At 48.6% G+C, this 14,450-nt stretch overlaps 1 protein-coding gene across 4 annotated transcripts in view; it reads left to right on the top strand.

The window, feature by feature from the left end:
• The window catches only part of Trappc9 (trafficking protein particle complex 9), a 468,984-nt gene that overhangs the window by 21,776 nt on the left and 432,758 nt on the right, over positions 1-14,450 (top strand). For all 4 annotated transcript variants that reach the window (XM_036207929.1, XM_036207927.1, XM_036207928.1 and 1 more), the window contains 2 exons: positions 2,761-2,882; positions 6,429-6,554. In XM_036207929.1, coding sequence (XP_036063822.1) covers positions 2,761-2,882; positions 6,429-6,554 — 248 coding nt within the window. The remainder of the gene's footprint in view (positions 1-2,760; positions 2,883-6,428; positions 6,555-14,450) is intronic.

Here is a 14,450-nt window from a genome sequence, read left to right as displayed (position 1 = left end):
TGGTGGTGCATGCCTTTAATCCCAGTACTGGAGAGGCAGAGGCAGGTGGATCTCTTGAGTTTGAGGCCAGCCTGGTCTACAGAGTGAGTTCCAGGACAGCCAGGGCTACACAGAGAAACCCTGTCTCAAAAAACAAAACAAAACAAACAAACAAAAAAGACTATTACATCTTCTGGGGCTGGAGAGATGGTTTAGGATTTAAGAGCACATATTGCTCTTGGGGAAGCCCTGAGTTTGGTTTCTATACCTATATCATCAGGTGATTTATAATTGCCTGTAACTCCAGCTCCAGGAAATCTACTGCCCTCTATTGGGCTCTATGGACACTGCATTCAACGTACATATCCATACACAGGCACATAGAACATATACATGTACATATATATCTGCATATACATAAGAAAAACAGCCGGGCGGTGGTGGCGCACGTCTTTAATCCCAGCACTTGGGAGGCAGAGCAAGGCGGATCTCTGTGAGTTCGAGGCCAGCCTAGTCTACAAAGTGAGTTCCAGGAAAGGCGCAAAGCTATACAGAGAAACCCTGTCTTGAAAAAAAAAAAGAAAAAAAAAAAAAGAAAAACAAAGAGGAATATTAAATTTTACAATCTATGGACATGGAATATCTTTCTACTTAATTTTTTCTTTGTTATCTTTTTTTCCCTGCAATGTTGGGGATCAAGGTTCTTATACATGTTAGGCAAGTGGTATTTTCTGGCTATCTAATTTTTTTCAACTCTGGTTGGAGTTTTCAGATTGTGTATACATATATGTATGCTTGCAATTTTTTGGTTAAATTTAAAAAGATTTATTGTTGTTTAGGTGTATGTGTGCATGTGTGTGTTTATGTGCATGTGTGTGTGTGAGTTTACCAAGGCTAGAAGAAGGCATTGGATCCCCTCGAGCTGGCGTGACAAGTAGTGTGAGCCACCTGATGTGGGTACCAGGAACCAAACTGTGGTCCTCTGCAAGAGCAGGGAGTGCTCTGAACTGCTGAACTATCTTCCTAGCCCGGTTCATTTATTCTTACCTGTTTAAATATTTCGGTATTGGAGTAGACTTGTCATATCATTAGCAGCTGGTTAGTTGCAAGCATATTTAGGTATTTGACCTTTCAGGTGTTTAACTTTCTACCCTACAGCCGGGCTGACTTCCTTCTTTAGTTCACTGGCCTTGTTACCGTCTCCTGTTTGCAAGATCATGGTCCTGGGAAACAGAAATAGTTTTTCCTTCTTGCTTTTGAATCTGGATGTCCTGGCTGAGACCTTACCTTAGGGGGGACACGCATGAGTCTCCTATCATTTGTATGGTGTTAGCTGTAGGTTGGTTTGAAAGTTGTCCTTTATTGGCACAAGAACGTCTCATCTGTTCTAGCATGGGAAGATTTTTCCTGACTTTCCCCTGCTTGTCTAGATGATCTCATGTCCTTTTCCCTTTATACACACACACACACACACACACACACACACACACACACACACACACTGTGATCTCCTGCAGCTGCTGTATTGCAGAAGAGAGCATGTGGAGAGGTCTTTGGTGCAGGTGTTGCAGGTGGTGTAGGTGCAGGTGGTACAGGTGGTACAGGTGCTGCATGTGCTGCAGGTGGTGCAGGTGCAGGTGCTGCAGGTGCTGGCTTCCTCTAGTTCAGCAGCAGGTATATGATGGCTGTCTTCTTGAACTCTGCTCCAAGGGATGCCTGGGTCTGTGAGGGCCCGTCTTATGACCCTGGCCCTTGTGGATTTGAATCTAGTTCTTACAAAGGACACATTTGAGATATTTTCTTCCTCCCACCTCCTCATGGCTCTCTGCTAAAGTTTTCCCTCTCTTTATTGCAAGAGGGTTTTACACAAGATGCTTTTCCCTCTGCCCATTTTGCAGGCTCCTGGCTTACCTTTTCATCTCTCCATTACAAGTCCATCTTTCCACATACCCACCTACTCATCCTTCTTCTGTCTTGTTCCAAAAAAAAAAAAAAAATGCATGAGGCACTTCACAGAATTAGAGTGAAGCATGCAGCTGAGAAAACTGGCCCTGGGCTAGAGAGCCTGGGTACCACACACACTTTCGTGGTGCCAGTGGCAGTGTGCGAAGTACATCCTGGCCCTCTGCAGTTAGAAACACTGGACCCTGAGCCAAAAGTAGGGAGAGCGCGATTTTGGGAGATGTTCTTGTCTGTAAGATAAACACACGACTTAGGAGCTCAGCCACCAAAGGCTTAAGCAGGTAGTTTTTGAGTGTTCTGTGACATCAAAGACGGTTATGTCTCCCCTTCTCCCGGCTGGAGTTCCCTCTGTAGTTACTTCTGTTCTGAAGACAGGAGTTCTCCACAGCCCCTCTCCCTGTGTGAGTTTGGTGGCAAGGGTTGGTCAGAAATAGAAAGTGACAGCCATGGAGAGGCGACTAGCACTTTGAAGTGATTTTCTTGGCTGCTCTCCAGCTCAGGAAGTGGCTCATACATTTCCTCTCCTTTGAGGCCCCGGTGTGGTCCGTGGGTCATTGTCCATAGACCACTTTTATGTAATGGATCTCATGTTCTTTAATGGAAAGTCTTCACAGAGAGGGTGGCCCATCAGAGCTAGCCACACTGCACACGATGCTGCCATGGTGAGACTGTTACAGCCCGCGGATAACCTGAAGACTCCGAGCGGGGTTCAGTGGCACGCACTTAGGTCTCATCTCCTGCACATTCCTCTTGAAAGTAACGAAGGGAACAAGAAGGAAAAAGCAAAAGACTGTTTTTTCTCTCTCTCTGTGTCCGCAGGTGCTCTCACCACCAACGGCATAAATCCTGACACCAGTGCTGAGATTGGACGGGCCAAGAACTGTCTCAGCCCTGAGGACATTATCGACAAATACAAAGAGGCCATTTCCTATTACAGCAAGGTGACTGGACGGCTTTGTACGGCTTTTGCATCATTGTGTCTTTTCAGTCAGAAAGTTCCCTGTGGACATTATGTCATGTTGCAGTAGCTTAAAAGATTCAGTGAGCCGGGGCGGTGGCGGCGCACGCCTCTAATCCCAGCACTCGGGAGGCAGAGGCAGGCGGATCTCTGTGAGTTCGAGGCCAGCCTGGGCTACAGAGTGAGTTCCAGGAAAAGGCGCAAAGCTACACAGTGCAACCCTGTCTCGAAAAACAAAACAAAAACAAACAAAAAAAGATTCAATGTAGATCATGCTTCAGTGTTTTGATGGCACTCACGTGTGCGTGTGCCATGATGCAGGTGTGGAAGTCAGAGGCCAACATAGAGGCGGCGGCGGGTCTTTCCCTCTACCATGTGGGTCTTGGTGCTGAAACTCAGATCGTCAGGCTTGACAAGCAAGTGCCTTTACCCTCTGAGATGTCTCGCCAACCTGTTTTTCTCTTACTTTCTTTTATAAATATTGTATTATTTTCTAGTGCTACATGCCTAAAATGTTTTTTTTTCCTGATTACAAACAGTATATATTTAATATAAATTTTGGAAAAAGACTCTCCTAGTCCATTTGGGCATAATCATTATTGCTATTTCTACATCAGCTTTCTGGACTTGTGAAAATCAATGTGTTCTAGTTCGGGTTTCTGTTGCAGTGATGAAACACCATGACCAGAAGCAACTTGGGGGGAAAAAAGGGTTTGTTTTGTCTATACTTCCAAATCACTGTTCATCACTGATTCATCAGGACAGGAACTCAAACAGGGCAAGAACCTGGAGGCAGGAGCTGATACAGAGGCCATAGAGGGGTGCTGCTTACTAGCTTGCTCCTCATGGCTTGCTCAGCTTGCTTTCTGATAACACCAGCCCAGGGATGGCACCACCTACAATGGACTGGGCCCTCCCCCATCAATCATTAACTAAGAAAATGTGATATACGCTTGCCTGCAGCCCCAACCTGCATTGAGCCCTCCCCAGCCTGCACTGAGCCCTCCCCAGCCTGCACTGAGCCCTCCCCAACCTGCACTGAGCCCTCCCTAGCCTGCACTGAGCCCTCCCCAGCCTGCACTGAGCCCTCCCCAGCCTGCACTGAGCCCTCCCCAGCCTGCACTGAGCCCTCCCCAGCCTGCACTGAGCCCTCCCCAGCCTGCACTGAGCCCTCCCCAACCTGCACTGAGCCCTCCCTAGCCTGCACTGAGCCCTCCCCAGCCTGCACTGAGCCCTCCCCAGCCTGCACTGAGCCCTCCCCAGCCTGCACTGAGCCCTCCCTAGCCTGCACCGAGCCCTCCCCAGCCTGCCTTGCCACTGTGGGCCACACTTGTGGCTGCAGGTGGACGGTACCTCACCAGCCAGGCCCAAGCCTCAGTGGTCACCTAGTGTACCCTGTTAGTGAACATTGGAACATCACCTTTGGGGTAAGATGGGTCTGTCCTGGCCCAGCAGAGGAGTTAGGTGGCTCTGTCCCCAGAGTGGCCCTGTCCCCACCAGACAGGAGAATGTAGACTGAGCTCTCCTCCGCTGTCTCTAGCCATCTGCCTCCGTGCAGGTCTACCGCTTCAGATGCTGTTTTCTCATCTCTCTGCTGCATAGAATGCTTGATCAGGGTCAATGATTTTTACGTATATAAATGGCCAGCACAGTGGCAGGCTCATTAGTACTGCTCAATAAAGCATTGGTTATTGCCTCCTCGTCCTGGGTTCAGTATTCTACATGGCATCCGGGCAAAGCCTGATCCTCATAAGAATGTAATGCAGATGGAAGGAGGGGATTCATATCTTGCTTTTCTTGAGTCACGTTTTCATTTCTGTGCTTCCCTGAGCCCTTTCTGCTTGTCTTCTCTCACCTCCTCTGCTGAAGGAGCCTGAGCCTGTCCCATGCTGCCCAGACCCCTGATTAATTAGAGTTGATCTGGTGGTTGGCTTTCATTCAGTACTCATCAAGAGGCCTCCCCAGAAACCGGTCTGCTCTGTGAACGGCTTCTTCCCGGACCCCCGAGCAATGTCTCAGGGTGTTCTGTTGTATTAGGAGAGACAAGCTGGAGACATGGACACACTACTGAGATACTGGGTTATCTTATTTGACTTGGTGGAAACCTCAGACAGTCTGCAGCCTTACATCTCTCTTTATGCACAAGAACATAGGCTCAGATCACCTGTCTCCATCCATGTCACATGCATGTAACTTGGCCGTCATCATGAGTGTTCGGACAGTATAGGACAGTGGTTCGGGAGAGCAGAGAGCTGTACTCATTTGGTCCCCATGTCCAGACAGCCATTAATTAGTGCACGTCTGTCATCATTCATGTCCTGTGTGCATAGTCTTGCTTCCCAGATCTGTTTTGCTTATACCTACAGCTTGAGAATAAGTTCTAAGGTGCCCCTGGGCATGGACACTGTATTGCTGCAGTTTGCGGCCCTGTCCCACTGGATGTGGAGTGCTTGCTAAGGTCCATAAGGACCAGATCAGGGAATGAGGACTGTCCATGGTGCTGAACCCTCTCTGTCCTAAGGGAACAACATGTCACTTTAAGTCAGTGGTTCTCAATTTTTTTTTTTTTTTTTTTTTTTTTAGATTTATTTATTTATTATATATACAATGTTCTGCCTGCATGTATGCCTACAGGCCAGAAGAGGACACCAGATCTCATTGTTGATGGTTTTGAGTCACCATGTGGTTGCTGGGAACTGAACTCAGGACCTCTGGAAGAACAGTTAGTGCTCTTAACCTCTGAGCCATCTCTCCAGCCCCGGTTCTCAATCGTCTTAATGCTGCAACCTTTTAATACAGTTCCTCATGTTGTGGTGACCTCCCAACCTTAAAATTATTTCTGTTGATACTTCACAACTGTAATTCTGCTACTGCTATGAATTATAATGTAAAAATATCTGATATGCAGAACAGCTGATATGTGATCCCTGTGTGGGTGGTGACCCACAGGTTGAGAACCACTGCTTTAAGTAGTAGTGGTTCAGATGAGCCCCACAGAACCTGTTCTGTTCCAGTGCCTGAGGTATGGGTACAGGTGGTTCTGAGACAAGGTCAGCAGCACTGAACACAGACAGCCCAGATGTCTTCTGCAAAAGGCAACACATTCCCAGCAGCTGCATTAAAACTGCAGGTGTGAGAACAACATTTAAGAAAAACAGCAAAGCATCCATCCGTTATATGGGCTGAGCATCCCTAACTCAAGATTCCAAATCCCCAAACCCAAACTCCTCTAAATGCTAATCACTTCTGGTCTTGAGGGGACCTCAGCCTGCCTGCCCCCCTGGAAGTCTGTAACATAGCAAGCATTGTGGTTGTATGATTTTAATCAATGCGACACACTTAGATGGTCATAGGTTTATTCCAACTCATGCCCATTAAGACACACTCAGAAATAGCTTTTCCCAGAGGATACCAAGGGCCTTGTGCATGGGAAGTGCTGCTGGGAACATCTGGAGTCTCGGCGGCAGCTTCTTAGCACTGGAAACATCCCTGCTTTTTGCTGATGGAAGTGTTTACTTTACACCCACAGTATAAGAATGCCGGGGTCATTGAGCTGGAGGCATGTGTCAAGGCCGTGCGTGTCCTGGCTATTCAGAAGCGTGGCATGGAAGCTTCGGAGTTTCTGCAGAACGCTGTGTACATCAATCTCCGGCAGGTGAGCATGTGCCTGTCTGCCTCTGTGGCGGGTGATTCAGGTCTCTTGGACTGTGTCCCTCATGATCCAGCTCAGTGATTGTACGACATGATAAAAATTAAGGAGTCATAGCCCAAGAGCCAAATGCGTGTGATTATTTGTATGCTCATCTTCTTCATCTTTGGGTATTATATTTTCAAAAATCAGAAGGCACTGCTCTCTCCCCACTTCTATTTGGAATCATAACCATCGGCTCCCGCCAGCTTTGCAACCTTGACATGCATGCTTCACGGCTCTCGCCCTCGTCACTTGTGAAATGGCTTCCCGTTTGCAATGCTGGGCCTTTGGGTTTACAAAACACAAGGCTTGTATAGCTCCTGTCCCATACCAGGCACCTCCCAAATGTTAGTTAAGTCTGAGCCCAAAGAGCATGCTGAGGATTTGAACCCAGGTCCTCCCATGGGCCAAGCTTGCACTCTTCCACGGAACCACGGCCCCAGCCCTTGGAAAGGTATTTAATAAGATAGTCAGGAGAGCACTTAGTGGCGGGTTGACAACATTGCTCCCCCCCTAGAGGCTGGGAGGCTGTTAGCTGTGTGTAGACAGGTGGGACTGATCTATAGGAAAGCCCAGGGAGCCAGGGCTCTGACAGACAGTCAGTTGGCCCAAGAACACTAGGTAGACACCCTCTTAAAGGAGACCTGGAGAGAAGCAGCAGCTACCCTGCCATCACTGGGTGGCAGCTTCCTAGTGAAGGCAGGTGTTGAATGTCAAATGAACGACACACATCAGAGGAATAAGTGCCAAGGGGAGCAGGTGGCCAAAGGACGTAGCCTAATGTGGTGGGAACCAGGGACATTGGAGGTGGCCCCTGAGGGCAGAATAGGAGATTGCCAGGAGCCTGGCTTTCACAAAAACCATGATGGAAACAGAGCGAGCAGCCACTAGGAAGTGGGGCAAGGAGGGCTAAGTCTCAGCAGGAGGGTATAGATGTATAGGAGGGGCAAGATCTGGGTGGCGGAGCGGGCAGCATGAGGTAGCTGTGAGGCGAAACCTTGGTACTTTGATGTAGACGCTTCAGTTACCTGGGAAATGGCCTAAGATGAGATGTCAGTCTCTAGTAATGCTGAAATGTACTGTTTGACTTGGTTCTGCCCAGGGTTCAACACTGGGCCAAGCCCTGTGAGTGTGAGTGTGTGTGTGTATTACAATTACATTTATTTCATTTGTATTCATCTGTGCATGTGTGTGGACACGTGTGCTATATAGCATGCATGTGGTCAGAGGAAACCTTGGATAGTGTGTTCTCCTCTTCCCCCGTGTGGGTCCCGGGGATTGAACTTGAACTGTCAGACTTAGCAACAGCACTTTACCTGCTGAGCCATCCCACCTGCCTCCTAGGCTGGGTTTTTCAGAGATGCCGAGGCTACGGTTCTTATAGAGGACCAGAGGGCAGGATGTTCCATGCCAGGCATACACAAGCTTAGTGAAATGTGACAGTTAAGACTCACCAATACCTGAGCTGAGGGAAAGAGATCACCCAAGGGACTGAAGAGCAGAGGTGGGGTGAGCCCCACCGGCCTGGAGCATGGAGGACAAGCAGGGGTCAAGCCAGTCTAAGTTTGCCAAAGGACAGTGAAGTAAGACACAGGGCAAGGGTACTTCGAGGGTAAGAGAGTGGGACCCTGATATAAACCACACTTCAAAGTGAAGAGTGCTGGGCCTTGAAGTTGGTTTAGTCAGGTTTAGAGTAGATGGTCCAATGTCCCTCTATGGGTCTGCAGTGGGCTAGTGCTGTTGTCATTAGGCTTAGGGGTTTCAGGAGACAGTTTTGGGACACAGCAGAGGCTCCAAGCAGACCTGGAAGGCCTGGGGAATGGAGTCTGTTAGGCTTAGCTGTTACCGGCCATCCCAGCTCAGCTTGGCCTCTGCAGTTACTGAAGTTACCTTTACAGATTAAAGATAGGGGATTTGGACACACTGCGAAACTGTTTTCACAGGTGGACATGTAAACACACATTTTACGAAATAAAATGTGTTCACGGAAAAACGTGTGGGCGTTAATTTGGGACCAGTTCTGCCGTTGCGGTGCTTGGCCTCAGGCAAGCACTAGAGGGCAGCAGTGCTCCGTGGCAAACGTGGCCCTGCGGCATAGGGCGGTTACCGGCCTTTCTTCTGCCCAAAGATGAAGGCACTTTGCTGTAGTTGACTCATCCTGGTATTTGTCTGCTGATAGAGCAGACGGCAAAATATCGAGTTCTGGAGGGATTTTATAATCACGGTAAAAGGAAGGGCCTGTAGCTTTTCTGAAATAGAATGAGCTTTTGGGTTCTTTCTGGAGTGTGTTCCATTGTGGAACCTATGGGAATGAATGACTTTGGTCAAATGTGGACATTTTGGAAGGAATGGAGATGGAATCGGCACAAGTTCCTCTGTCTTTAAGAATCCCTGCATGGAGATCAGAACTGGTGAATAGTACATGGGGCTTCAGCTGGGCTGGGAAGGGTCTCTGCAGAACTGATGCAGAGTCCCTGTGTTGTGATTGTCTGGCACTCCCAAATGACAGCAAGCTGGCTATGCACAGATCTGTGTGCTGGCCACAAAGGTTTTACAGACAAGGTTCAGATGAGAGCAGAGGGGCTGGGACTTGAGTCCCCACACCCAGGTTCAGTCAATCTTCTCCCTGCATGACAAGAGAAGTCCTGAGCTCTTTCAGGCTGTTTTCTGTGGGATGCCAGTGGTCACCTCACTCCTTGTAAGTTGCAAATGCCACGGGAATGCATACTTAGTGCTACACATCCACTGGGCACACCAGAATGGTTAGGAGTCTGCTCCTCACTGGCATCCATTCACAGACTGTATTTTTTTTTTTTTTTAAAGTTTGAATCTATGTGTTCCTTGAGATTCTATGATCTAAATGTGGCCATCCATATCCTCAGAGAGGAGCTTTAGAAAAAGGGACAGTGTCACAGGCACCAAATAAGACAGTGGCTGGTGTATTCATGCCTCCCCTCCCCTCCCCTCCTGACTGGGAGGGGCAGGAGCTAGACTAGACTCTGTGTGTGTGTGTGTGTGTGTGTGTGTGTGTGTGTGTGTGTGTCTGTGCCTGCCTGCCTGCCCGCTTTTGAAGTCCAGTGAGCAGCAAACAGTCACGATTCATGCTGGCTGAGCTGAGTGGAAGGGGAACCGATGCCGAACAATAAACCCGGAGGCAAATAATTCCCAAGTGAGTCAGTTCTACAATAAAAAAGAGCGTGCTCCCACTAGATACCTTCTAGGGGGCTGCTCCGGATGCATGCATCCCAGGGATATAAGCACTGTAGCAATGCAGAAAAAGATGCACCGAGGGGTATCGTCTTCATAGGCTGCACACCGACTGTTCCCCAAGCAGCTGGCTTGCAGGGCTTGCAGGGCTTGTGTAGGCACCCACAACGTCTGGACAGCTTCCTCACCACTTGCAGCCAGTTTTCAAGATGGAGACTCTGGAGGCGGACCTTCAGATTCAAGCTCTTCTCCCCCAAGTCTCCCATTGTTATTTAAATCACCCTCTCCACGATTCCTAAAGACGACCCTGCATCCTGTGGTTCCCCTCACCCCCAACAACACAAGGAACCGAATATATTTTTGTTTGCAACCCAAAATGGCAGGTGACCTTAAGAGAAAGTACTAGTAAGGAAGTGTTCTGGGGGAACACTAGACTGGCACCTGACAGGTCACACAGAGGCACGGGTCCTTGACCTCTTTACATCGTAAAGTTCTGGAGAGATTGTGTGCCCTTTCAGAACATTTCAGTTTCTGAGGCTTTTGAGGAGACTTGCAAGCTCTTTGTCTCTGGTTAATTTTCTCTCCAAAGCCGTTCTGGTTTTATGCAGGCTACTCTGTTCCGATGTAAGAACAGCCTCTTTGCATTTCTTTTTTGATGGGTTTCCTTAATGAAGCTGTTGCTAAGGAAACCCTGCAAGAGCCTGGTAGGCACAGGAGCGATTGCATCCCTAGTACTTCTGTTAGTGTGAGCTCCAAGTCAGATGGGCAGGAGAATGGGAAGGCTGTGTTGAATGCAGAAGGGGGAAGTGGGAGATTGGGCCTGAGGTAAAGCTGAGACAGGTCAGCACGGGCTGGCAGAGCCAGTGGCTTCCAGGGGCAGACCGTGGGGGAATTCATGGCTCTTAAAAGGAAAGCGTTGGATGGGGAGGAAAGGCTGTTAGATTTCCTTACTAGAGAAGGAAAGGGAGAGAGAGAGAGAGAGAGCGAGAGAGAGCGAGCACTCTGAGAAGTTTCTGGTCCACCAAGATTTTGGTATGTGGCTCGCTTGCCCCAGCGTCCTCGGGAGAGCAGACATGTGTGGGGACAGTGGGGACAGTCAGAGCAGTCAGTCTCTCCGGAGTGAGAGGACAGGCTGCAGAGACAGTGAGAGGACAGGCTGCAGTGGACCCTCGGACAAGGCGCCGCCTGCTGAGCTCAGTCTCAGAGCTCCACTAGGACCAGAAGACGTGATAAAAGAAGGACGTGACTAGTGTCAGAGGAAAGCCAGAGACCTCTGAGCCCTGCGGGAGGCTGGAGTTTTTAGCACAGGGATGAGAGGGGATGCTTCAGAATTCCTCTTCGGGGATGTGCCAGTCACCGTGTTCTCATAGGTTTGAGGAATCGTGGATTCCCGCCTCTCTGCTTTAGTCGTTAGGAACCTTAGCGCTGAGTCCACCGATCCCTTTAACAATTAATCACACCCTCTATGTAGTGGGCGGGTGTTTTTCTGATCAAACCTTCCCTTGGTTTCATTTTAACCATAATCGCATTTTCTCTTTGCCTCGATTTTTATCTTTTTGTTGTGACTGCACTGCAGTTGTGTGTGTTGAAAAAAATTGATTTGAGGTTCTTCTTCAGAGCAAGGCAGAATGTAAACAAATGCATAAACAGAGGGTGTCGCAGACACTCACTGCTCTGTAGACGGCCAGGGTATTTACCTTAGGAGGTTAAAGCTGAGCTGAATGTTAAAATCGTGTTTTCAGTAGGAAGAGTTTGGCAATGCACACAGATCCTGGAGAAGGGCCGGGGGCCTTATTCATCTCTCCCGTCACCGCGCAGGCCCAGGGCTTGTCAGAGACCAGACACTTACTCATCTCTGAGGCATGATTCATCCCGCTGCTCTCTGGAGCGTTGGCACCACTCTGGGCAGTGACAGCAGCGACCCTTGCTAGAGACTCAAGGCGTCCTATGAAGAGGCCCACAGCCTTTCTGCATCTAACCCTTCAAGGCCCTCCTGTGAGGGATGGTTTTCATTATTTCCCATTTGTTATGCGCAGCAGACTTGGTTTTTACTTGGGAGTGCTTCAAGGCTCCAGGAAGATTGTTAGAGCGAGCGATACGGCCAACGCTTGGCTGCCCACCATCCAGAGCACAGAGCCTGCCCTCCTCTGTCCGACTCACTTGCCTAGCATGTGTTTGCAAGTTCGTCCCCATCATACTGGAAGTCAGTACTTGGTTCCTTTCTGTGGCTAGATGCTGGCCACTCTGTTCACAGGTCAGCTTTCCCCTTCATGCCCTGGTGAACAGCAGGGGCTTGCCAACAAGTTTTTGACTGTTGAATGATACCGCTGTGAACATTCACAAATGGGTTTTGTGAAGCCTGTCTTCACTCCTGGATGTCCACTCAGGCCATATACCACCCTGTAGCTTTATGAGCTGCCATTAGATTGCTACCAGCAGCATCTGAGGACTCCATTCTTCCCACCTCTTCCTCTCCTCCCATCCAGATGCAACTTTTGGCTGCAGCTACTGCAGTGGGAGGAAGTGATGTCTCCCTCTGGCTTGGGTCTTCATTTCCCTCCCGCCCCATGTTGTTGGGCATCTTTTCATGTGCTTACCGGTGGTCCACACATGGCTAGTACAGTCCTTTCCAGTTTTTGTCTGTCTTTGGAGGCAGGGATTGAACTCAGAGTCTCCTGCACACAAACACAAACTGTACTGTCCACTGTAAATTCCTCACGAACTTTTTTGTGGTAGGGCTGGGAGAGCTTGGTGTGTTCTGGATGGTGCTTTCTTGTCAGGCTTCTGCTCTGCGGGAGTGTACACCATTTTGCTGTTTACCTTCTGCTTTTGAGAGACAGCATCCTTGCTCTGTTGTACAGGTAGGGCTTGAATTCCAGGGCTCCAGTGATTGGCACACTTTTTCTTTCAAGTGGCTGAGACCCCAAGTGTCTACCATGGCTACTGCCCTTCCGCCCGCCCATCCGTCCTTCCTTTTTTTTCTTCCTCCCTCCCTCCCTCCCTCCACCATCCCTCCCTCCTTCCCTCCCTCCCTCCCTCCCTCCCTCCCTCCCTTCTCCTTCTCCTCCTCCTCTTCTTCTTCTTTTTCTTTTTTCTTTTTTTTTTGAAACAGGGTTTCTCTGTGTAGCCCTGGCTGCCCTGGAACTCACTGTGTAGACCAGGCTGGCTTGAACTCACTGAGATCCACCTGCCTCTGCTGCCAGAGTGCTGGCATTAAAGGCGTGCTCCACCACTGTCCAGCACTACTGCCCTGTCTTGATGTCTTTCAAGGACATGCATTTCTGCTTGTGATGAATTTCAGCTTCTCTGTATTTTAACCCATATGCTTTTGGTGTGGTTCCAAAGAAATCACTGGGCCCAGAGCTCTCCACTTTCTTTTTGCCTGGCTGTTTCTAGCTCAGGCTGGTCTGCTACTTGTTTGCTATGTAGACGAGGCTAGCTTTGAATTCTGGGCAATCCTTCTGCTCGTTCCAGCCTCTCAAGTGCTGGGATTACAAGCATATGACGCCATGCTTGACTTTTTATGGTAAATTTTAGTGTTAGAAGTATATCTTTTTAAACTTTGTTCTTTTTCAAGATTTTTCTGGCTATTCTGGGTCTCTTGCATTTCCATATGAAGTTTCGGATCAGCCTGCCAGTTTTTTTTTTTTTTTTCAAAGCAGTCAGAAGGGTTTTGCATGCAGATTTCATTGACTCTGTAGATGAATTTGGGGAGTTCAGCCCCATCTTAACCATCACAGAGGCATGTGCCTATAACCACGGCATGCTGCAGGTCGTGGAGGGGAGGGCAGAGAGTTCAGGGCCAATCTGGTACATAGTGAGTCCCAGACTAGCCTAGGCTCCATAGTAAGACCCCAGCTCAACCTGCCTAACCTCCCTAAAAATCAAAGCAAACACTATTGTCTTTTACTCCATGAGCACAGAATGTCTGTAATAAAGAGCCAATAAATCCTCTCCATTCTTTTTCTTCTCCTTTCTATCCCTCTTGCCTTCCTGCCTCCCCCCCTTTTCTCTTCTATTTCCACCCTTTCTTCCCTCCCCTCCTCCTTCCTTCCATCCTTTCTTCTTTCTTCCCAGCACGGTCATTGAACACTAGGCTTCACACACACCAGGCAAGAGCTCCACCCATGAGCTGCTGAGCTGCGTACTCAGCCCAGGGGAACATCTGGTAGTCACCCTCCACGACTTAGAATTAACATTTCCGTTTTTATTTTGATTTGTTGGTTTTGTTTAGCTCATTTGTGTTTTGCTTTGGTCACTTCCTGTTTTACCTCATTGCTTGGGTTAGATGAGGTGTTCTAGAAATTTCCAGTGTCATTATGGTAGACAGCAGATTGTCTCCCCAAATTTCCGGATTCACCGCTTTCTTAATTTGCTGCATCCCTTCAGGGTTCTATTCTGTTTGGTGCTGTAACTTAAAAAGCAAAGTTCATAAAGATTAGTAAAGAATTCTTTATAAATTAAGTGTTTAAGTATCTCTCCATGCTGCCCACATTGATTTCCAGCTCTGGGGCTCAAGTGACTCTTCCGGTCTAGCTTTCTGGTCCCTTCTGGATGCGCCATTATGCCAGGCTAAGTGGAAGTTAGGTGTCGTTTTGAATATATAGTCTTTCTGTATGATAGCTGCAGGTGTTGTGTAGAGGACAGGATGTG

This window comes from Onychomys torridus, chromosome 16, assembly GCF_903995425.1.
Source record: "Onychomys torridus chromosome 16, mOncTor1.1, whole genome shotgun sequence".
NCBI classification, from domain to species: Eukaryota; Metazoa; Chordata; class Mammalia; order Rodentia; family Cricetidae; genus Onychomys; species Onychomys torridus.
Note: the sequence above shows the minus strand (reverse complement) of the source record. Positions and strands in the feature narration are given on the sequence as shown.